Source organism: Platalea leucorodia (genome assembly GCF_965183815.1).
Source record: "Platalea leucorodia genome assembly, chromosome: 3".
Taxonomy (NCBI): Eukaryota; Metazoa; Chordata; class Aves; order Pelecaniformes; family Threskiornithidae; genus Platalea; species Platalea leucorodia.
In genome coordinates this window covers 4375931-4400657 of record NC_138825.1, presented here as the reverse complement: position 1 = coordinate 4400657, position 24727 = coordinate 4375931, and the positions used below count along the sequence as shown (strand labels likewise).

Genomic DNA, 24727 nt, shown 5'->3' with positions numbered 1-24727 from the left:
TTGCTGACTTAATTCCAAACTCACAATTTATTGTACAGCCGTGGCCTGGAATAAGCTTTCCCTGAGCGCTCTTTCCACCTGTTTCAAAAAGTCAGAATATGTTTACTTGAATTCAGCCATTATTATTGCCATTATTGCCATTTTCTTTACTAATATGCAACGTATTTTCTAGGCAAGTTATTTCATTTTGGTAGCCCTGGATTTTACATGTAGACAAACTTGTATTCTATTGCTCCAAATACAGAACTTGAAAGTGCATCTGACTTCTAAACAGTATTATTCAGGCAGGTTTCAGAAAGAAACTAGACCCAAAAGATCTACATGCACAAATCTTGGTAATGATTCATCTCTATTGAAAGATGCAGAATTAATAGTATATATCTGCTCAGAAATCCAGTGGCATAGCATCATTAAGAGACAGAATTGCTTTGCATCCTAAAGTCTGGATATTAGAAGGGAAGAAAACACTGTATTGTGCAAGAGGAGTCAGATATGGAATAGGAATGAGTATTAATTTCACATACAAGTAAAGCAAGCGTTTCACGTGCAAGATGCGATACTGCATCATCATGGCATCTATATAATCTTTGGAGGTCTAGTCTCTACCTGCTACCCACCTTCACACGAATGGGAGTTATGTGATATACAGACGGAAGCCTCAGAACTGCATGAAAACTTTGCTTAAACTAGTCTAAGTCACAGGTATTGTCACAGACTTCAAATGCAAATCCCCAGAGGACTGACCTAAAACGTACCGTCAAATACTACACAATATAAATACTCTAGGCGACTTGTGTTAATGCTGCTGCCTGTACTCAGAATTCAGTAGTCTTGCTTTTTCCTTTTCAGTATTTCTAGCATACTAAAAGGCAGATTTATGTCTTCCCCCATAAATAAAGTTAGTCTAATAATTTAACTTGGTAGATTTATAAAATATTTTCTATGCAACTTAACACAATAGCCTAAAAAAGCAAATAAATTTAAATTTAAGAAATTTATTTACAATTAAAATAAGTACAGACCTTATTGGATTTGCATTCATTTATCGCACAAAATAATTTACAAGGCTTAAAGTAATAAATAAGTCACTGGAAAGCTTTCAGAGGTGTGCATTCTCCGTACGTCAGAGTGCGGTACAGTTTCAGGAAGCAGTAATGTATTCTAGCTAAAGTTTTTTCAGGAGTCCTTATGTTGGACGGCCTTGACCAAAACGGGATTTTGACCTGGATTAAGAACACATAAGAAGCATATACACATTATTACTGCTAGAATTATTGTCCAGTCAGCTCTCTAGTAGAGTATTTGTTTGAAATTAAAGTGTCTCCTGAGAGAAGAGGGAAAAAAAAAAAAAAAAAAAAACAACCTCTCTCAAGAGCCATTATTGACAAAATTGTGTTTCTGCCAGGATACCTGTACCCACAAACTACATGTTCATACAAATTTACACAGCTGAAAGAACTGTGATGTCAAATATCTTCCTTTGAAATCACTAATTCTACAGAAAGAAAGTCACATGCATTTTTTTTTGGACAGAAATAAGACCTGTGAGAAACTCGTGTGACAACATATTTGAAGCTTCCAGGGCAGCCCTCAGAAGTTTATCAGCATCTCCACTACAAGCTTCAGCTCAAGATGCTCACCTGCTGGCCAGATTATGACCAGCGCTAGGCTCTGCAACTGCACACAGTGTGCCAGCTTCTCAGTTCATTCTTGTTTCATCCATTTAAGGTGTAGCAGATCAATATGCAGTAACGTAGGTTTTTAGTGTGGGGTGGTGTTTGGTTTTGTTTTTGAAAGGAAGCCAAAGAATAGGCTAAAGAATCTTGGCTAACACTTTTCCAGTTACCTGTAATTTCTCAAAAAATTATACTGGAGCAGCAGTTAACCTTCCAACATAGAAACTATAAAACAGTTCTTCCAGCATGGGTACAAGAGTTTCATTCTCTTAGCTCTAGTTTAATTTGACAAAGGATGCTTTCACGCCATATATGGTTAACCTGCTGGAAGGAATGCTGATTCAAAAAAAGCGTATGAAACAAGGCATGTTTGTCTTTACACACACCCCCACCTGAAATCCATGTTCTGCTTTTTCCTTTTAGTTTAAAAATCTTACCTGGCATTCTTCTCAGCATTGTTTTGTCGTGCACTGACCTGCGCTGAGGCCTTTATCTGAGCTTCGAGTCTAGAATAAATGCCTCCTGCATACTGGAATCCAGAGGGAAGAAAAAAAAAAAAAAAATCACTTTTTGACATTATTCCAATTTAAATCAGTGACTTTTCATTAAAATCACTAATATTCTGCAGAATCTACGGTACACTTTGTTTCATTATCACAATACTGAAGCCTTTTAAACCCATTCTGTTTTCCGTGCCCAGTTTTTAAAGGCAGTGAACTTTAAATATTATTTTAAACTATTTTCCCCAAAAAATCATGCTTGGAACAGAATGAAGATTAATAAAATTCAGTTCTTTAGCTTAAGTATTGACTAGACGGTATTTTCATTTGCGTTACACATTGTTACCAAGGCTCACTTCAATTCTGTAAACACTACATTGAGACAGGACAAGCCTTACTTCTTTGCTGTCTTTTGACTTGACTCGATCAAGGTCTCCCAGTCTCATTTTTATTAAGTGCCCCGTAATCTCAGACATTCTTCTCTGATCTGTCAGAAATAAGAAAAAATATTTAGAACAAGAGGTTTTTCCTGCTACTGAAAACAAAGAGAGAAGAATTAGACGCACACTTTAGTGATATTCTATTTGTAAAATTAGCTTTCTTTTCAGCTCATATAAAACTCTTGAACAACCAAGATCCTAATGCATACTGTAGCTTCAGCAGTGTTCTTGGCAGATATCAGAATCAGCCTGAGGCATTACACTGAGATCAAAATCTATGGGGATGGTTTTGAGGCAGAGCTTTTCAAAACAGCAAAACCGCACAAGAATCTCAGGAGAGGACAAAAGGTGGAACAAACGAATACAATTCTGAATATTTTTAGTCAGAAAGACTGGGAAAGAGAAGTGAATGTTTATCTCTGTTTATCTGCACGGACAACAAATGGCACAGGGATGCAGGACAATTTATTTGCATACTTATACAGCCATCAGGTAACACAACTATAATCTCTATAGGCTATGTGCTGACATTCCAAATAAAGAACACAAACCACGCTAACATACACTTATAATGCATTTTTTCTTTTTCTCCTGCAAACTTTGAACTCCTTTCCAATATCTTCCAAGGCAGCAGACCCAATGCTGCCTATTCACTTTTCAATCTGCGTGCAGGACTACAATGTATAGTTTTATATGGTGGATTTTATTTCCATTTTCCTACCACAAACTTTTTTTCTCCTGTAGAATAGATAAGATTGCTAATAAATGCCAATCAAATCCTAAAGTAACATTTTCAGCAGGAGATCCTAGCTGTATGAATATTTTTGTACAGTTTGGAAGAGTCCGAGGTTGCTGTGTGGTTTGGATACAGCTGATTACTATCAATTAGCCTAGTTGAAATCTGTTCTCTTCCAAATGAGGAAGAACTGTTAAAAAAAAAAAAACCAACCCAAAAAACAACCACACAAAAACCCCATTGATATATCAGAGTTTAAATTCAACCTAAAGGTTTCTAAATAGCTCTATTTTAGGAAATTAGCCATTTCCTATATTAAAGAATAATTTTCTTTGCATAATATTAACTTTATGAAAGCTAAACTCATGCAAGAACGGACCATCTTCTCTTTGAGCATCTTGGTTGAATCTTAGTGACCTGGAGGCATCCCATTTGTTCTGCTGCATACTCACACTGGTTAGAAAAGAAAGATGCACACAATGTTACCAGTAACAGTTTACAAAAAGGGATATACTACAGTATCTTCTCAAAGACTTTGAAAATCACTTACATGAATGGAGATGCATCTCGGGAACTTGACTATCAAAGAAAGAAAACCACGTTAAGTACATTTTAAGATCAAGTCCCAAACTTAAGAGAATTCCACATCATTCAACCCAACCAGAGAGGCTGGCTTCACAGCTCTGCTTTTACCTTGTCAGATGGCTTCTCCTTTTTCTGAACACTAGGTGAAGAAACCACTTTCTTTGGGTGCTTATAGGATTTCTTTAATTTCTCTTTTCTCCCTGCTAATTGAAGAAATATCTACTAACACCATCACAGACATTTGGAATTTCTGCACAGCTACAAAAGAATTTTTTCCCTTTATTCCTTTACAAAGAGACTAAATGAACGGGCTATTTTCCCTTTGTTAGTGTTGAAGGCATGCTAATACACACAGATTACTCAAACGCTTTTCTATTACACACATACAGGAACTCAAATACATATTGAAAACGCAGAGGGGTTACATGTAACTGCACAAGTTTTCTGTTGTAGAATTAAAAGCAAGTGCACATACAAGCTACATCTTTGACCATATTAATTAAATCAACAAGCTCTGAGTGATATCAGATTAAACAAGTTTAAAGTCAAACTACAAAAATTTTCATTCAAAAATTTTTTTTTAAATGTACTGGTGAACTCCGATCCCTTTGAGTCAAGATAAAAAGAACAAAGAACTGCCTCTGCTCAAATAGCTCGTTACTAGGGTGGAAAGCGGAAGCTGCTTTTTGGCTTTCCATGTTCCTAAACCCCTTATCTTATTTAAAAGAAAAAAAAAAAAATCAAATCTTTTTAGATCATATAGAGCTTATCTTCTATGCAGACACAATTCTAGCCAGGCTCACTAGTCATTTCACTATATAATCAGAAAAATATTCTGGGGGAAAAAAAAAAGCACGCAAAAAAATATAGTCGTGCAGCTACTGCCTTTTCTTCCAACACTTATCTACAAGAAACTTCATTAAAGTAATTTGATAGTCTTTCCTGCAAAATACACCCTTGATCAACTTTGAGGACATCTCAGACATCAATAGTTGCAGCTTTCCTCGTTTGCCAGTGATTTTTTTGATGACACTGAGCAGAGGGGTAGTTTGTATCTAAACACAGAAAAACTAGAAATAAAATTCAAGTAACGTTATTTTTTATTTGCTTACAGAAGAATTCTGCTGCCTTGAATCCCTATCTCTAAATTCCAGGGAGGATGACTGTAGAGACTTGTACCTGGTTTCCTGCAGACTTCTTCTTCATCGCCCACTTCATCCTCAGTGACCTCTGAGCCAGTGGTATACTCCTCTTCTTCCGATAACAATGACTGCTGTTTCTAATCAAGAGGAGAAGAGTGCCACAGATTGTAAGTGAGGCTTAGTTCTTATTAAATGATACATAAAACCTGTCCTGAAGGGGTTGTCTTCAAATCTAGCTCCGTATCTTAGTGACGTAACTGTGTGCACAGGTAGGGCTGAGAACACAATTCTGAAATGTTGAAAAAGTAATTTCAACTCTTTGCTTAGGATGTTTTGATAAATATTTTGATTTACGTCTCTTCCAAGGGGTCAAACATTATAAGAGGTTGCCCAGAGAGGCCATAGAATCTCGGATCTTCAGATATTTGACTGTCTATGACCCTGAGCAAGTGATACAGCTTTGAAGTGGAATCTAACTTAGAAGTTGGCCCTGCTTTGAGAGTGGGAGGAAATATATAAGATGACCACGAGAGATCCCTTCCAGCATATATCATTGTATGATTTAGTGTTCAGTATCCAATGTATTGCTGGCTATATTATTTTTCTAATTAATAAGAAAATTCACATTATGGTAGCAATGTGAGCTAGCCACATAATGATAGAATACAGGAATCTACAAGTTTACTTACGGCTCTATTGAAGCTTGCTGCATCTTGCAAACAGCCTGAAATTGCCAAGATACTCACTAATTAAATACTACAAAGCGTGCATATTGCAGTGCACTACAAATACACATAGATTCGGTACACCAGGGCTAACTGCATTAATAATTTAGTGCAAGTTGGCCTGGCATATCTGGTTGGCTTTTTTTTGTGAACTCACCCTAATACCTAAATTTTTTTCCCCTTCTATCTCCTGTACATCATAAACCACTGGCTCCAATGTTGCAATAGGTGGGGTCGCAGTGAATAGTTCCTAACTGATCAGCATAGGATAATGAAAATATTAAGGAACGTGATGTTTATATTGTTTGAATACACATATATCTTTTGAAGTAAGGGATAATGAGCACCTAGCAATCCATGAGAAATGACGAAGCCCAAAATGGACTGCAAGTTCAAAAAGTTTGCAACAGGAACAGTCTTACTACAGGACGCTAGGAACATCAGACTCCACCACAAATCATCAAGAGTGACAGAAGTAAACTGCTGCTCTCTAGCATTTACATTAAAAAAAACAACAGTAAATCATGTGACATCCTATGCTGCTGGAAGAACGACTCCCCATCCTCTGCGTTTGACGAGGTCCTCAATGCTGACAAAAGCTTTTTGCAACGAAGCAGCAGCATAAAGACGACATGAAGCATCTCAGACAAACCAAAGAGACACTCAAAAACTCTGGTTTTGATTATTTACATTTCTGTCAGCCTAATAAACTATTAAGAACTGATGCATGCATTGCTGGTCATTGTTGTCATTTATAAAAACATTTAAAAGGAATTTTTAATGTTTATTCAAGCCAAAGTAGTGCTTCACACATACTTCATACTTTCTTGTAAAAACTGTTGCTATACTGTAACCTCCAAATTAATGCAAGAGTAAGAAAAAAACCATTTTCCTCCAAATTAGTTAGAAAATAAGACAAAAATCAAAGCTTGATATGTCAGTGCAGAAGAGCAAATATTTAAAGTTATGAACAAAATATTTTACTAACCAGCTGTAAAGTCCAGTTCTTCAGAGAAAGAAACTGTAATCACAAAAAGAGAAAGGCATATAAGTTAAAGAACTAATAATAATGAGAAGAAAAAAAAAAGTGAGTGTAATTCTAAAAATAGAGTGGCATTTTATAGTACAGCAATCTACACTGGTAACGCCTAGAAGGCTTACCTCTCATCTTGAACTAGAAACGTTGGTGGAATGACTAAGCGTGCAAACAGGCTGTGAACTACTAATCAATTAAATGCAGTGAATTCATAATCATGTTTTAATTGGACTAACCTTAGCACTACAAATATTTACAGCTGATTTTAATCAAAAAAAGCAGTCCAGGACGGGGTGGGGCAGTTATGTACCAGATTGTTACGGAGTTTGAATTTAATAGCTTCCCGCATTGGTTGTGGGAGAGCTTCTGACAGTCTGTTTGAAATTCTCATGGATTCAGCAGCATCACGCTGCCATCAGGATCGTTGAGTACCCAAAGTTCTACAATGGGTGCAGAACTTCAAAAATGTATCTTTGCATGAAAGCTCTCTTTAAACCGGAGGTAGTATTATAAACAGTCCTCTTAAACTTGGCTTAGAAAGTATCTCTGTTGACCTGACATACACATAGTAACATACATGCATCATAGTTCGGGAAAGTAAAATCTTCCACATCTTTGGCGGGGGGGGAGGAACAAACAAAAAAACACCCCAAAACCAGAAAACAACAACAACAACAACAAACCCCAAAATGCCACAATCCAAGTTACTGTTCTTCATTTATGGGCTTGCAAAAGTCACGTGGACATACCCAGATACATCAGCAGACAAAATGAAGGCAGCAATTATATAAATATTTGTCACATGATGTATTTTAAACTATGACTGGATCCTTAAATATCATCAGTTTAAGAATGGGAATATTTCCAGCAGACACGGTGAAAGTTTTGCCTTTTCACCAACCAGATATTTTGTACCTATGCTAGCCTATGCGATCCTGCCATGCTCAGCAGTGCGCTTCTTCATCCAACAACATAGGGTTTTTGTCTTTATTAAAAGTTGCGTAATGAATTCTTCAAAGTACCCTTGTAAGAATCTTCATTATCAGAAAGAAGGGGGGGGAAACATTAGCAGTCACTCACAGCATTGATTTCTCCAGTTTTGGGACCCCACGGCGTATTTGGTTCTACAAGCACATCACATTCAATGCCTTTTTCATCACAGAGCCCAATACCAGAATCACTTAAAGAGAAAAGTGAAACGAAAATGAATTTTTCTATTTCATAACTTTAGAATCAGTCTCTCTTTACTCATCACGTACCAAGAGAAGACAGACCTCCAAGCCAGCCACAGAATATTTTGATAACAATCCATTAAAATATAAAGACAGGAGTGAATGCTTACGGGGGTTGAATGACTAAATGTCTGCTTGAAATATAAAAGGAAAAAGTACTTGTTCTTCTCTTCCCAATTTCCAACTAAACAATAAAAAAATAAGTTACCTTTCAAAAGGCCTATGTCACACATTTTAAAATGGGAGAGAAATCAAATGCAATGTGCACATCTGTTAAGTGTTGAAGGCTAAGTTATTTCAGTAACACAATACAATGTTCTTACCTATTCTCATCCTTAGCAAAAGGAACAACAATAACATCTCTATGATGGAGCAGATCATTCAATATTTTAGTAGTCTGAGATGCCAAAGCATCCCCATCTTCATTTCCTGAAGGTAAATCAACCACGTGATCCCTCACTTTGCAGCCCTGCGATACATATACACACAAGATCAAATACTTAAGTTAAAGGCAAGAACTGATTTCAGTAAGTACAATAACAAAAGTTCAACTTTTAAACTTTTCTGTCCCAAGGTCCTAGCCTGCCTTGGGACACTGCAACAATTTACAATCCTTATTTTGGAAAAGATCTATTTTCATAACACACTGTCACCCCCCGCCGCCCCCGCCATGCGCTATGCTCTTTTAAAAGTGAGCTAGTATCGAAGTACCTTTGGGAGGGTTGTAGGATCAAATCGAAGTACTTTTTGGTTACAACAGGGATATACTCCTGTCCCAGTCGAGCCCAGAGCGCTTGCTACACCTGGATAGAGAACGGGCTGCGAATGGTACTGGCAATGGGAGAATTCAGTACACAGGAAAGACTACATTAGAGTAAAGAGAGAGATAATGAGAGATGAGATTACCTATGGACGTCAAAATTTTGCACTATAAAAAACATCTACCAAGCTTTATTGCCACCTATTTTCCAAACTGCTTTAATCCTTGCCTCACCCCCCAAAAGTCACCCACAACAAGCCATCTACAGACAAACAAGTGAAAGTGAAAATACTAACATGGTTACATCTTGAGCAGGTCAACCAATTGACAGTCCCCCAAAGACGCCAGTAAACATCCCGCCAAGATTTCAATTCCTCATGAAGGCCAATTAAGTACTCGTGGACTTCCCAGGTTTTGTCTCTGAAAAAGCCAAAGGTCAGGTTGCATAAAGAGTCATGACTCTCTTTTGATCCTGCCACCAGAAAGGTGAGGTGGAGAAGGAGCAGAACAACACATGTTCCACTGGTGAAAAGCCTACAGGCCAGTTTAGAACAGGAAGGATACAACGTGGGACAATGATTATTAAATTCAGACTATGACAGAAGAGCCTATATTCTTTCAGAACATCCTAAACTTACCAATAACAAAGAATTACAGCCTGATTCATCTCAAGTTCCATCCACTGCAAATTTATAAGCTATGATAAATATCAAGGCTTTTGGAAATCAGGAGAACCGTAAAGCAGAGGAAAACCCAATACACAGACTAGAAGAAATCAAAACATGCACATGCAAACAAGTTCAGTCGTATTGCAGTTTTCTGTCTTTTAAGTAATATGTTGTGCAACAGAAGTGAAGTACTGCCATTCCATTTCATTTCTTTTAAAAGCCAGCGTAAGATGTTTCTATGTATCTGCAACGCAACAGCAATTACTCAGTTAAGAATTCAAGTTCGAAAATATAAGACCATGTCTTTTTGATGAATCTGAGACTTCTGGCCTTAAAAATACAGCCTTTGCTCCTTCCTAGTGACAAAGTGACATACACCTCTTTAGAATTCAAAAGAGAATACACAACCTGCACTGGTGCACGTTATCTTCAGAAAAAGAAGATATTGTTTTCTCACAATTTTAAGCCCTGGCCTGAAAAAAATAATTTTTTATTCTATAGACGTCTAATCTAGACTAGAGTGAGCAGTACTTCCATCAGGAAGTTAGGTCTAGGCACCACTAGAGGACCAATAAATATAAACCTATTTTTAAGTCATTAAAGATAGGCTTGTATTAGCTCATAAGCCTGAACTCATTAGTGGCCACAGCATCACTTCGCCTAAGGAACGGTAAATGGATTCTGTTTAGAAAAGCAGTCACAAGTACCACAAGGCAAATAATTAGAACCTAACTAATCCTCTGGGTAACTTTAAAACACTGCACATTTATATGCTAGGAATTGCATAGCAGCTACATACAGTCAGCTTAAGTGAAGTAATACAATTAATTAATTTTACGTGGCTAATCACCAATGATCCTAATAGGTCAGGACAGGGTCGCAATATTCGGTTCTATTTAGACCGTGGGGCAGAACTTAATCCACACCTTGGAATTATTGGTGGGAGATAACAACACGTGTTGCCTTGGGAGCTGACACTGAACTGTGTTTTGGTTGTTCTGAACGAAATACATCTGATGAGAAAGGTCTCCTGTTATTAGTTTCCCACCATCTTCCTTAAAGGGGGCATGTGGGGAGGGAGGGAACTGCAGCTGATCACAGTCTGATCTTCATTAAGAAGAGAATCCAGCTGTTCATAAACATGGATCAAACAGACAGAATTGAATTACACATTTGTGCCAAATGAATAAGGCATACACGCAGAATAGGTCCTGGAAGCTCCTCTGACAAATACTTTAGAACGGAAAAACAACTGGCAAAGTTTATTTATTGTAGCCTTTAAGCAGGTTGAGTATTTGGTTTGACAGTATAAAGTCAGTCTAGAAAATACTCCTCAGCATTTCTTTGCTGGCAGAGGTGGATCTACCATTCAATAACAAATCCTGTAGAAATGCAGCCTTTAATTTAATTTGTCATCAACTACACGTTTATCCTAAAACCCTTTGATGAAAGAATTAGCTGAGTATTTTCTATTTAAGCCAGTACAACCCAAAATAGCCCTCCCAGTAATTGTGGCTGTAGTTCTTCCGTTTCCATTCAGCAGCAGCACTGCTGAATGAATTTCAGAAGTACATCATCATAATCACCCTTTTTTTTTTTTCCTTTTGGCTAGGTATAAGAAGTTGAGATGTTTCAAACTGCTCTTCGCATATCTATGACTTCATTTTGCAATGTGAGTATCTGATAATCGCTAAACGTAGTATTTTTTTTAAATCGCCCAAAATCATATAGTTGAAGAAATATTTTTAATATATATATATTCACTACCTTATATGAACATAGACAATATTCCCATGTTGATCAATGTTGATTTTTCCTGGGACACAAGGAATTCTTCTTTCAGTTTCTTTAGTTAGCATCTTTTTACATAAACAACACCTAGATTTAAAGAAGAAAAAATAAAAAAAAAAAAAAAGAAGTACTGGAGTAAGAGCAGGACTTCAAAACACAGGGACTTGTCCCTGCAACTGTAGTAATAAAAAAAGACCATACCTGTATAATGTTGCTGCATTTCCTCGGGAATCTGGATTTGGGTACTCTGGATCAAACAGTCTCTCAATCTTCTTGCAGAAAAGTTTACTATTAATGACAGCAACACAGCTTATCCATTAGAAAAAACTGAAAACTGTTTTATGTATAGTAAGACTAACAATAATATTCTGATGGTATGCAAAGTCACCATATTTCTTTCAGAATCTAGCTTTTAATGGGATTTTCCTTTAAACTATTCTGTTTGGTTAACTGGTTCCTGACCTGGTCACCTCTTATTTTTACACAGATGTGAGGAAAGAAATCCCTTAATTTTTTTCCTCTATTACTTTCTTTGTTTGCCAATGTAAACTGCCAGCTTCTACATTGACAAAAAGACCTTTTATTAATGAATACTTCTGTGAAATTACACTTAACTTTTAGAGTTAAAGTGAAAATGTCTTCATCCCTACTGATTAAGATCCTTTCTTACTTTCACCTTGCTTGTCTGTCACTCTGCTCTCCAATAATTGGCCTTTATCTTGATACTGACGAAGCTGGAGTCCTTATGTATGAAATAGTATTCCCTCACAACTATTCAGCCTTCCAGTCATCCTAAATTCTATGTCCGAACATCAGTGTTCACAGGATGCTGAAGCCAAACCATTCTCTACGAATTATAAGCATGTCATTGCATAAGAGGTTCCTCACTCTAATCCTGGCTCCCACAAGAGAACTCATTAATAACTTGTCCACGTCACACCCCTAGCGTAGCCTTTCCTTTTGCTCGTTTCCTATAAAAAGCTCTTTCCTTTTGCTCACAATTTTAATATAAAATTCTTAAGTCACTTCATGATATTCTGTTAAAGATACATGATATGAGAATATAAATTGTACATACATCACTTCAAACCCCCCAGTGTCTTAGCTGTTCTGAAAAATGATCCAAAAGCCCGACAGCACTTCAGTAGTGTATTACAGGGCAAAAAGTTACCTCTTAAATTTGTCCCTTTTGTCCTTCAACTCTTCCACTTCATTGTGCGTGAAGAGATCGGCAATGTGCGTGACAAGATTAGCATTGATACAATTCATGTTACATGGCGTGGCTACAATAGCATTCATATTTTTGTGACAATAATGAATGCATTTTTCTACCTAGGAAAAACAGAAACGTTAAAAATAATGTTAAGGAATTCTAGACAAAGCTATCTCAAAAGATTTACTAATTGCTTCAAGATTTTTATTTTTAAAAGTGTGGTGTTTTGGAAAACTATTTCAGTTCAATTTAAAAAAGTCTCAGATTTGTCTATAGGAGACTCTGAATTAACATGACTCTTGAGTTAGTTTGTGTTCTCCTCCAAAAGGTTTCTACAGACCAGAAAACAACTCCACAAATGTTTCATCTTCAACAAGTGGTACCTTCCGATTGCTTGTAAAAAGAGAACCACAGTACACGTTATACATAGGATTGCCTGGATCTCAAATTAAACAGCTATGTTTACTGTGTATTTAATTGTGGGTCACTCCAACGACAGAACTTCTGACAAACATGTTAAGCAACAAGTCAGTAGACATTACTTATACAGAGCTGGAGAACCAGATCCTAAACTGCAGAAGTGTCGTTTGTGTAAAAAGGATATAAACCAAAGGTATTCATTGATTTAATAATCTTTTTTAATAAAACCTAGCCGAAGTCAGATACTGATGTTACTCTAGATCAGTCATCAGAATCCAAGATCCCACTATCACATTTAGAAATAACTTATTCTGTAAGTTTTCTTGCACTGAGATTCTGCAAATAGTAGAATACTGCATTGAATAAGAAAGGTGGTAAAAATCTCAAAACGTTCTCATTGCATCATCTGTTTATGTAACAGCCAAAGCATTATAAATGAGCTGTTAGACACCTGGTAATTAACTGTGCCCTTATGGCAGAGAATCTTTCTTACTTAATACTTACTAATGAATCCATCTTCAAAAACTCAGAAGAAATAAGAATTGATATGACATTTGATGGTTCTAAAAGGCAACAAAAAAAAAGGTTGTTTGGGGTTTTTTTACATGAATTCTTTCCATAATTTCACATCACACCCCTCCCTCTGCATATTTAGTATCTGTTTTAAGTATTATTTTACCAATCAACCTGTCATTCCATCTTCCAACCTGTAGAGCATTTTCCATTTTAAGAAACAAAGTTTCGGTTTATCATTTAGGTGGCCAGAGTACAACTCTAACAAAGCGGAATTTATAAAAACTGGAAAAGGTGGCTTCACAGGGATACAATGACTAAACAATTACACAAGATTAACTTCCATCTGTAGCCATCATACCCAGCTGAGATTTTGCTTCACATAACCTTTGCATTGCAAGTTATAACTCTATTCTCTTAGTTTGTTTATATTTTTAAAAAATGGTAGTGACAGCTCATAAAAAATTAATAACTTGCCTCAAATTCATAAAGGCAAAAGTTATTCTACCATTGTACCAGATTGCATTGAAATTTTAGAAAATATTGCAATTGTACTGATGGGGAGCAAAGGGGAAACAAAACAAAACCCAACAATCACCAGTATTTCAAAACTACTGCTGTGTTCTTGTACAGTAGAATCTTAATTAAAAACACCAGATCCCAAAATGCATTAGACCTTTTTCACTGCTTCAGCTATCAGGATGTTTCCTCAGAACTGTTGGTGTTGACAAGTCAGAGACATCCGTTACAATGAGCAGAGGATCCCTGTCGTAACCATTTTCTAACAAATGACAAGCTTCAATGCAACAGTCGGAAACAAAGAGACTGGGGCTGAACTGTAGCAAAACCATTCATCTTCCATTAGTACAGAACATAATGAACCTACAACAAATGATCTAGACACTTTCTTTTACCTAAAGTGGGCATTTCATTAGCTTCAGAATCTTTAGTGTTCCTTTTAACATATCTTATCAACCAGTCAAAGATGTGAACATCACAGTGCACTGAAATGTCCACCTCTTCCCAGCGCTGGGCATCCACTGACAGATATTCAGCAAAGTACTTCATTTCCGAAATCAAAAGGTCTCGAGGACAAACAAAATCTTCTTTGAGGTTTTTAGCTTCATCGCACACGTGGATCACCATATTTGGCCTCAAAAAGAAAACAAGCCACAAACCCAAATTAGGACCGTAAGCCAATTAGAACACCAAACCCGATCAACAAGATCTCATCTCCAAATCTGGATCACACACTGCAACACTGATGTCACTAACAGGTTTTTATTAACAGCAGGAAAACAATAGTTTGCCTTTATAGTTAATAACTGCAATTTAATAGAAACTATTGTCAGATAGTATTGTCAAGTGAAGAACACAAATGCATATCCTCCGACACGTAATCAGCGAGATTTAACGGTTAAGGGACTGAAAAAAGAAAACTTCTAGCTCCAGTCCCCAATTTTGTCTCCAGTTTGTTATGGGATCCTACCTGAATTACATAAAGAACTTACTTGTTCTCCCTTTTTTTATTTTCTTGAAAAAATAGGCAGATACGTATGCCTAACTTACCGAGGCACCAAGGATAATAACAGCATACAATAGCTATATCCATCTGCGGAAATTAGAACTGTCTCTTGTATATTAAAATGACTATTTCTTAAGAAAACGTCAAAGCTAGAATCAGTAAAGGCCATCTCCACAGAAAGATGGTTACGCTTAGGCTGCAAAAAACCCACATTATTCTATGTGCACTTGTATAGCATGGAAAACAGTGATGTGCATGGCTATTTAAATTCGTAGTAAATTTTTTCATTTGCACTTTTCATTTATGGCTTTCTTTTCTCACTTTTACACAGGACAAATCTATGTTCACAGAATGTATTTTTTTTTTAAATGTTATTGAGCATCAATCTTGTTTCATTCCTTTTTAAAATCAGGTTACATTTCCCATTCTCCCCACGGCAGTGATCAATCACTCAGAGAAACGCTATGGACAGATTCATAAACAAACTATCCCTCTTGCACATAAGAAATTCTCAAACCAACTCCTAGTATTTCTGTAGCAATCTAAGGTTTGCAAAATCTCTTACAGTATTTATTAGGATGTTCCCAGCTGTTTTCTTTGTGATGGCAGAAAAGTATGAGCAATTTAGACATCTTTCTGTCAGTTCTGTAATGCCCTAGATAACAAACATACAAAGATCTTCTTACCCCTGGCTTTCATCAGCGCTTTCTCCACCTTTATGCACAGGACCTTTCTCAGATTCTGAAGAACAATTCCTTGTGGCAGTTGTGCTGGGCCTTCCTTAAATGTAAGGAAAAAAGGCTGCATTAGAACAAAAATGCCTGGCCTTTTGCTCTTTAGCATCTTGGAAACACAACTGAAGTACAGCTGTCTGAGTGAAGCAACGTTACAGAACTAGCAATAACTCTGTGCTACCATGAGGGCTACTGGATAATCCAAACTCCAGCTCTGAATGCCATGCGCTGGAAACTCAGATCAGCACCGTTGCTGGGCTGCCCAGAGACTTGGCTGCAAACCCAGATTGGTCCTGTCTCGATACAGAGCGCTAAGATTCATGCAGAGTCTTCAGCATTTCCTTCTGGGAATGCAATCCACTCCTTGTCTGCTTTGTGGGATGCGGGTCTTAAGACTCTGTCACATCAAAACTTCTGTTTTCAGGAAGCTTTGCTGCCAGGATATAACAACTTGAGACTAACTCCGCTCCTTATTCATAATTTGTTAGCTCTGGAAATAAGTTGCTTCCAAACAGAAGCACAGAAGTTCTTAAAATGTGTTTTTGCCAAGTTTCTCAAACACATGGCTTAAAGTAGCAGATCGTATAAAACAATGCTCAAAGACAGCAGGCCATCAAATTCACTTAGTCCTAGAACTACATCATGTAGTTTATTCCAGGAATAAAGGACAGCTGCGCTCTAATCCGAATAGGTTACCTTCACAAATGCACCACAAGCAGTGGAACCTGGACACAAAACCTAGTGAAGTCCAGGAGGTCTGGTCACCAAATCCAGCCCGTTCTGGGTCAAGGGTTAAGACAACCCCAGCATTCAGACATCGAATAACATTTCTGACTGTGATGAATGGATTGCTGCAATCCGAAACTTCGATAATCTTGCTTATAAGTCAGAAAGATCATTATCGTTTTTAAATAACGGAAGGGCACATATCTGTCTTCCACTAGTGAAAACCCATAAGGTCATGGTTTTCCATGATTACTCCCTGCTCTCAGATTTCTCGGAAAAAGAGTTCCAGAAGCATCTGCTCCCTCTTGAGTAATGTAAGAGGCTGTACTCTTCTGAAGAAGACTAAGATAGCCCTCTTCATCTTATGGCTATATCACTATAGCAGACTGACACCAAAAATTATCTGGAAGCTCTATACAGTTCAGAACAGAGCAGTTATGGCCTCCAGGAAAGCAAAGTTATCACACCAGAGGCAGAAGAAACAAAACTTTCTCCAAAGATACAGCCTAAGGCCTTGCACAGTTCAGCCTCAGGGAGGCCATATAGAGGGAACACAGTTAATAAAAGGGGAAGATTTACTAGACAGACCCTAGTAAAACCCTGGAAGGGGCTGGGGTCAGCCACAGTGTTCAGGGCAGCCATTCCACTGCAGGCGGACGACCCGTGCTAGCATTAAAACAGCCAAGGTGGGAGTCCTAGATTTCAAATGCAAGGTAAGGTATTTTAAAGAAAGGGCCTGTGGAAAAAAATGACATGGAAGAGTTCTGTCTGCAAATATTAAGAAGTTTGTTTTGAACACAGTGAAGTTATTTATTAAAGAAAAGGAAATAATGCTGACAAGAATATGCATCACAGCCAAATTAATGGGGATGGCTGAACTTCACCATACATTCCTTCCTACCGATTTTTTTCCCCTTCCCCCCAAAGCTTATAGAATGTTTGACTTCTGAAAGTTAGTAAGAAATACTTTGGGTAAAAGGCTATCCTATATGCTTGTTTACTGCCATAACAGGCATTGGGAGGGACTTAACAGCAGTTTGCCTTATAATTAGCAAGTAATAAATGAGCTTTTATAACTCAGCCAAAACCAGAAAGCAGCTCAAAATGAATTTGGTCTGATTGCTTTTTCTTGCTGTTACTCATGTCTACAAACAAATCCAAACGGGCCCAAAATTCTTGATCCTAACAATAAGCAGATGTGAATAAATCCACCAGGAAATAATTAATTGAACAAAACCCACGTACAAATAGGCTTTTCTCAAATCCCCAATTCTGAAATATACAAGTACCTCAACAAATATTAACACAGTGAGTTCACTACAAGCCTGTGAGAAAAAAGATTAATTATCCTAATTTCACATCAACAAATTACATCTAAACAGGGAAAATGATTTATCCAAAGTCACAAAGAAAACAGAGAAAAATCTCAGGCTGGGATCTTGTAGTAGGAAACATCAGGGTACTTAACTGCAGTAATACTTATTACATGTATTACGCTGTTAAAAAGAAAACATGCACTAATTGTCTAAAGAGTTCTATAAGCAGAGTTAGCTTGTTAACTGCCTACTGGGAAGCTACTAATCTTATAAGTAGCTGCAAGAAGCATTTATTCCACATCATGCATGTAACAAGTACATAACTGAGAGCTGACTGGAAGCATTTTGAGTCTAGAGACTCCATATACAGTTTTAAAATATCATCTCTTGATTAGAGTCATTAAAAACATTTTATTTGTTCTCCAGCAAAGGTCAGACAGCTGTTTTTCTTCTGCAAAGAGTACGGTGGCCAGAAAGCTGAACCACTGTGAAGGACATCATAACAGAAAACATTTTGTTTCAACACTTCACCGTCTTCTTAATTTTTAACACAGAAATTGTCTACTCACTACAGAAGCAAATTTGTCATGCAACACATTTACCAAGTCCTACAAAGCGCTGGAAACATCTCAGTCTACAATGAAAACCAGAGAGTAACTATCGCATAGTTAATTACAACTTCTTACAGGAGAAGTACTTAAGGAGCTTTTAACAATATTTAATTGTGCTGTGATTGAAATACAACTGCTAGGACCTGTCCTCTTCTGCCAAATTATTACTGGGACACATAATTGACTAAGATATGTCATTGCAATACTGTCTTGCATCAAAAAGTAGCTAGACTACTCTCCAACTCCTATGCAGCCATCTTGCCACCGAGCAGCACAGCAAACACAGGGCTTTTTGCTGGGAGAGAAGGGTCTGACCTCAAGGGATCACCCTCTCAGCTTTCTGCAGCTTTTCTACACTAAACTTTCTAGTTATTTTAATAACACAGCTTAATGTGATTGCAAACGGCTGTAGGTTTAACAGTACAACACTGGGGATACAAAACAGGAGTGCAATTCCTCTCCCCACCAAAAACCCTAAACAGAGGATTAAGCATAAGGATTTATGCCTTTTGGAAGGACAAGCTACCAAAAATACACAAACAAACATTGATTCTTCATCTAAACTAACTGAATGTGACTTCATGTATGCATTATATTTATACTTAACTTTCTTTTTCAAAGATGAACAAGTACTGCTCCTGGGTGGACTTACCACTCAGGACAGAAAAGCATGCACATACTGATTATAATCAAAGCCAATATATTTCAGAATGACTAAAAACATACCAGTTATAGTAATGGAATCCTGCCCAATAGCAGGCTCCTGAAACTCTGTCTGTGTATCGAGCAAGGAGGATTTGATGTACGTAGCTAAAGTTTCCACAGGACTCCCACCAGCGGCCATCAGGGGATTATACTGGTTGTCAACAGGTGAACTTCCACTGCTTTTTAGTTCATCAAACCTTTTTGCACACTGTCACAAGATTAAATGATAGGACAATGAAGCAGTAGCTTTCAGTACATTTTTAATAACTATAATTTGAGACGGATATTGTATTTCATGATATCTTTTGCATGTGAACAGTTACCGATATTAAACTTATAATGCTTCCTATTTAGTTAGTGGTATCAGGAAAGTACACAAATATATAGTAAAATAAGTAAGATTTACCATAATTAAACACTCTAACAGAAAGAGAAAAAAATAAGATGGAACCTGTTTCAACCTTTATTTCCTTAAACCCTGTGATTTTAAGCCTGATCTTCAAAAGGGAAAGTTAGGGGGAGAGCTTAAATTCTCCTTTTGGGACTTTTTTACCATAAACATTGTCAAATATTACTAAAAGCAGCTATAGCAATTGGTTCATCATTATTATTCTTTTACATTATGACTTCCATTCCGATTTGGACAAAAGGGACTGGTGATTTCCACTGCGGTCCTATTAACTTCCCATTCCATGTTCTGATGAACTACAAAGGCTTTCCATTTCACAGATATGTACCAATACAATGACAATCACAGGTTTGGTTCAGCAGAATCCTACACACAAATCATTTACACATACAAGTAAATCTACTTAATTCTACAGGTGATCCTCCTGCAACACAGCTAGTCAGGCTCCATTCCAGCAGCTGGTGTTATTTATTTGTTTTGGATTGAGCTAACTGACACTGATGCACACCACCTGCCCCTTTGGGAGAGGTGCACACAGCGACATCCTTCTGATATTAATGTAGTGTCTCAAATTCATAAGGATGCCAGTCTACTACATACAACAGATACATAAAAGCACAGGTATACATTTACTTAGTTGCCTTAAACAGGGACTCCACATATTTGAGACACTTTGTTCTTTTAAAATAGAGTAACCAGACATGTACTAACCAATCATATTATCTTAATTAATATGAGGAGAGAGCTCACCAATGCTTTTATAATTATTTTATTTGCTTAATGTCCACAGTACTGTCTGCAAATTGAAAGGTAAACAGCAGAGACCTCCCCGCCAAGCACATGAAAGGCAGTAACATTCCGCAGAAGCTTCTACTCCCTATCATTCACTTTCATGTTCTAAATGCAAGGTTACAGTGATGCCCAAATAGCAATGCTATAAATGTGAGCTGACACATTTGATTAAGTTTGCAAGAAAATAAAGACAGTTGGCTTGGGTTTTTTTCAGCTTTGCTGAATCACAAGGGCAAAAGACATTTTCCTCTTTTAGCTTACTTCCCCTCAGAACTGAAAAATTCAAAATTATTATTTAAAAAAAAAGTAAGCGCTTCACCAGGAAATTCAGCAATCCAGAAAGATTAAGTATACGGAGGTACTAGGTTCTTCCAACTCTATTCCAACCAAAGAAAGAAAAATCCACATCTTGTAGGACCCAAGCCAGAGGCAACTGCACTCTTTTAACTACCTAATGGAGATCTGCAACTCATACTTCCTGAGAATTGTAAGGACAAGCGTAAGAAGTTACCAGGTTTGCTACTAAGTATACTACAATCTACATGCGGTTAGTAGGTACTGCCTTCCTTTCCATGAAAATCTTAGCTTTGTAATTTAGCTATGCAATATGTTAGCACAACAACTTTTTTTTATTCCATTTTTTAATTTTTACTTTCCAGTAATTTTTGTTCTTATTCTCTGTCGGTTCTAATGAAATAAAACGCAGAATGTATTTCTTAATTTCAGTGTTCAGGTTCTGTAAAAACAAAATATTTTTTTTTCAATCTACTGCTCATTTAACATTTTTTATTCTTTAGGTATAAATTACTTCGGGGGGGGGGGGGGGAAATATCCCTTAACTTCCATTTCCCTCCCTCCCCCAAAGATGTTTTCTTCTTCATAAAGTACTGCTTAAAGTATACAAATTCTTTTATGAGTAAATTCACCTCTTTGGATGTATATCCTGGAACTAGCCTTGCCACGCTGTCCCAGTTGATAGGCTGAGGAACACCAATTAGGGAGCACAGGATCATATCCAAAACCATTTGGTTGTTGTCATACGGAAAGTTATTGTTTTCTGAAAATCCCCGACTCATTTTTGGCTTCTTAAGCCTAGAAGAGAAAACGTTATTAGCAAGCCTCACTGCATGGTTTACTAAAGCTTGATCTATGTTAACTGCAGCACTCCATAAGTTACTATGGGAAATGTTTACCATGGCCTTACAGTCAAGTATTAATGCTTTGTTTGACAAAATTTACGTATTCATATCCGCATCCTCAAAACCCTGGGGGGAGAAGCAGAGGTGCAAAGCACACCAAAACCAACTCAAAAGCAGCAGGCACTACCTACCACTCCTTTGAGTTGTCTGATTCCAGGAGGGATTCACACCGCTGATCCCTCCAATGCAAAAAAAGGCCTCCCACCATCTCAGCATAAACAGCCTAAGCAACAGAGGGACATTTTAATTTACATTTACTTACACTCAGATACACTTGTCTGCTCCCCCAAACTTTCTGCTGCTCAGCTTCAGCCTCCTGTTGCTCTGCCTAGTTGTTTTGCACACCTGACTTCCATTATATAGGAGCCAACCCAGCTAAGGGCCATCAATACTACTCTGGAGCCAGAAAACAGGACACCTGGATGTCTTTCAGCCCTCATCCTGAAAACCTGACTTTTGAGTCATCCTAAGGCACTCATAACTCCTGATTAGCTGGGATTATCAGGGCCAAAAAAAACTTGTTTCTTCAGCTTCAAGTTGAACACCAGAGCAAAGCATACAAGAACAGCAGTGAACACTTAAAAAAAAAAAAAAAAGCATTTCCTCTAATTGAAAAAAGTGTTATATTTAGTTTGTTTTTTTTTTTTTTCTTTTTCCAAATGCATTTTATGTATAACACCAGGGAACACAGTAAAAGTTCAAAGTACTGTTTTAGTATATGCTAGGAGAAAACTGCAGGCATTAATCAAGACTCTCATATTCAAGCAACGCACAGCCAAAGAGCTTAGTAAGGACTCATATTTGAAAGCACTTTGGACCTTTTCCAAAGTACCTTAAATAGATCACAAAAATAACAGAACTTAAAAGTCATATAGAGAATTTTGACTCATAAAGCAAGGATTATAGAGAATTTCAGAGACAATACATTTAGATGGTAGCTGATTTAACTGATCACTTGTTACTAAAAGTATACTATACATAGATGTTTCTTTTGCATCACCCCCTTTCTAAAAGACAAGATGCTTAAAATATACAAAATAGCACTGATTTTGTTTCTGACTTTAGAAGCTATTCCAGCACTTCTTTTGTTTGTTTTTTTGGTAGAAACAGAAATCACAATGGCAGGTAACTGTAAGCTTCCACCCTCTCAAAAGAGCAGCTGGATGAAACCATCAGAAAGAAAAAACCCAGAACTCGCCAAGATAATTCTTTGGTTTTATATATTAATGAGATTTAAAAAAAAAAAAAAAAAGCCACAAACAAAACACAGAAGACAAGTCCAATAGACAAAGTCATGCCATTTTAGCAATTCTATCTAAACGACATCCACTGTAAAGCATGCCAAATAGCCAGTTTTAAAAGACAAAGGTCCTTCACAGACAATACCAGCCCAAATTTTCCAACTAAGATAGATGCCACTATGAGGTAAAGGTAGATCAGTCCCTGCAGTCACTACGTCTTTAGCCCTCGTCCCGATAGTACATCAAGTGGTGTCACTGTGGTAATTCTATGGTGGAGACTTCTCGCTGTCAGCGCACAGGCAGATGTCAGTATCAATTATATTTAAGCCACTGAGCGTCTACCATATCTGCTGTCATAAAAGAAATAACCAGGCTAGAACAGGTCAGCACCAGTGGCAAACCTAAGCGGTTCTAAAACACGAAGCTGACTTCTTGTACTACCTTGTACACGTGTAGCAGCTTGTTTAAAAACATGTTTGAATGAGATAAGTAAACGATGGAGTATTAGAATCCTCTGGTCTTGAGCCATAAAATACGCTTAATGAAAGTAAAATTACTAGCAATATGAGTATTGCATAAATCACCATTTTACGGACTAGTTCTATATCATTATACTGGGTAATCAAAGAAAGAAAAGCAGTTATTTTGCAATAGTTAGAGTCTATAATTTAAAGGAAAAAAGGTTGCGTACTTTGCTGGTAACAAGTTTACGTACGCATCAGCACTGTGGACCATGAAGCAACCCGACCATGAAGGGATGACAGGTTCTCTAAATCGTAATGACGCGCTCAGAGAGGATTAAGCCTTTGTCTCTCAAATATTTTTTATTTGCTTATTCTGTATATTAAAATACAGTTTCATACATGCTTATTTCTGCAAAGATAAATGAAGGCACATACTTCATTACAAGCATACAGAAGTTAAGCCTTGTTATTGCTATTCTGGAAAGAGCACAGGGCTCCTCTTTGTGGCTTTATACATGATATTTAACATTTGCCTTTTTGTCCTTTAGGAAATCCTGTCAGAAGCATAAAGACACACGCAAGATTCTGTCTCATGCGAGAACGATGCACTCCATGAGAAGAGCAACATAAAGCCTGTATTAAATCATATTGTTAAGAGAGAGAAAACAACTTCTACAGATTCTCTACAGTTTGTTACTCCAAGTAAAGCGCAAGTTAACCCATTCCTCAACTATGGAAACTAGAAAAAGAAAGTTTCAGAATTGTTTAATTCTGACCAACTCATTTCACATGCACAATACAGAAAGATACATGACAATAGGATTTTTTTATTAAAATTAATATTTAGAATTCTAAATTAAGTGGTGCAAAAGATTCCCAACACTTTAACATTTCATAAAACTGATACGATTTAAATAAAGAGTTAATTCATTATGCAGGAAGTTGGTTTACATTTCAGAAACGCACCGCCTCATTTAAAACTGATTTTTTAATTTAAAGCAAAGAATCAGTCTAAAAATGAAGAATTACTATCCCCTTGCACGTGCATAACCTGCAGGAAGGTAAAGATGGTGGGATGGGCATGAGGTTTCATGCAGAACACTTAAATGCAACAAAGTGATGGTGCAGAATGGGGGGGAGGAGAAACAACAGCAACTTTGACTGTATTTGCCCACGTACTAGTCAAAATAAACATCAAAAGAAGGTATTTCAATAAAAAAAATAAAAAACTGATCCCAGTTTTGGGAGCAAGAGCCTGCAAGTGCAACCAGCTACCTCAGGCAACACCGCCCTGGCGGGACCCGCCCTCAGCCGCGGGGACCTCGGCCACCACCTCAGTCCCCTCCGACGGAGGAGCCCCCGCAGCTGCCAGGGCCCCGTCCCCGGTCAGAGGCGCGGAGGGGCCGGGGAGCGAAGGCAAACCCGGCGCTGCCGGGAGGGCAGGGGTTACCTGGCGGGCTCCCAGGCGAGGGGTCGGCGGACGCGGGGCAAAGCGGCGCGGCGGGACGGGGCAACGGCTTCTCCTGGAGGCGCAACGGCCGCCGGGGCAGGCAGCGGGACGGCGGCGC

General features: G+C 37.6%; 1 protein-coding gene across 2 annotated transcripts; it reads right to left on the bottom strand.

Moving 5' to 3' along the window:
* Positions 1-24727, bottom strand: SANBR (SANT and BTB domain regulator of CSR). Of its 2 annotated transcripts, XM_082305429.1 has the most exons (22): positions 24610-24727; positions 21182-21347; positions 19076-19262; positions 15649-15742; positions 14352-14590; positions 13429-13487; positions 12463-12623; positions 11493-11579; positions 11268-11378; positions 9129-9252; positions 8784-8936; positions 8396-8541; positions 7921-8020; positions 6793-6825; positions 5117-5216; positions 4046-4140; positions 3903-3931; positions 3732-3805; positions 2575-2663; positions 2114-2205; positions 1023-1223; positions 1-78 (listed from the first exon to the last, which is right to left on the bottom strand). In XM_082305429.1, the coding sequence occupies exons 2-21, from the start codon at positions 21329-21331 to the stop codon at positions 1187-1189; spliced, it is 2160 nt and encodes a 719-aa protein (XP_082161555.1). In that variant the 5' UTR covers positions 21332-21347; positions 24610-24727; the 3' UTR covers positions 1-78; positions 1023-1186. The 2 variants fall into 2 exon arrangements, with proteins under 2 accessions (XP_082161555.1, XP_082161556.1); XM_082305430.1 differs by lacking the exons at positions 19076-19262; positions 24610-24727 and having other exon boundaries at positions 21182-21257.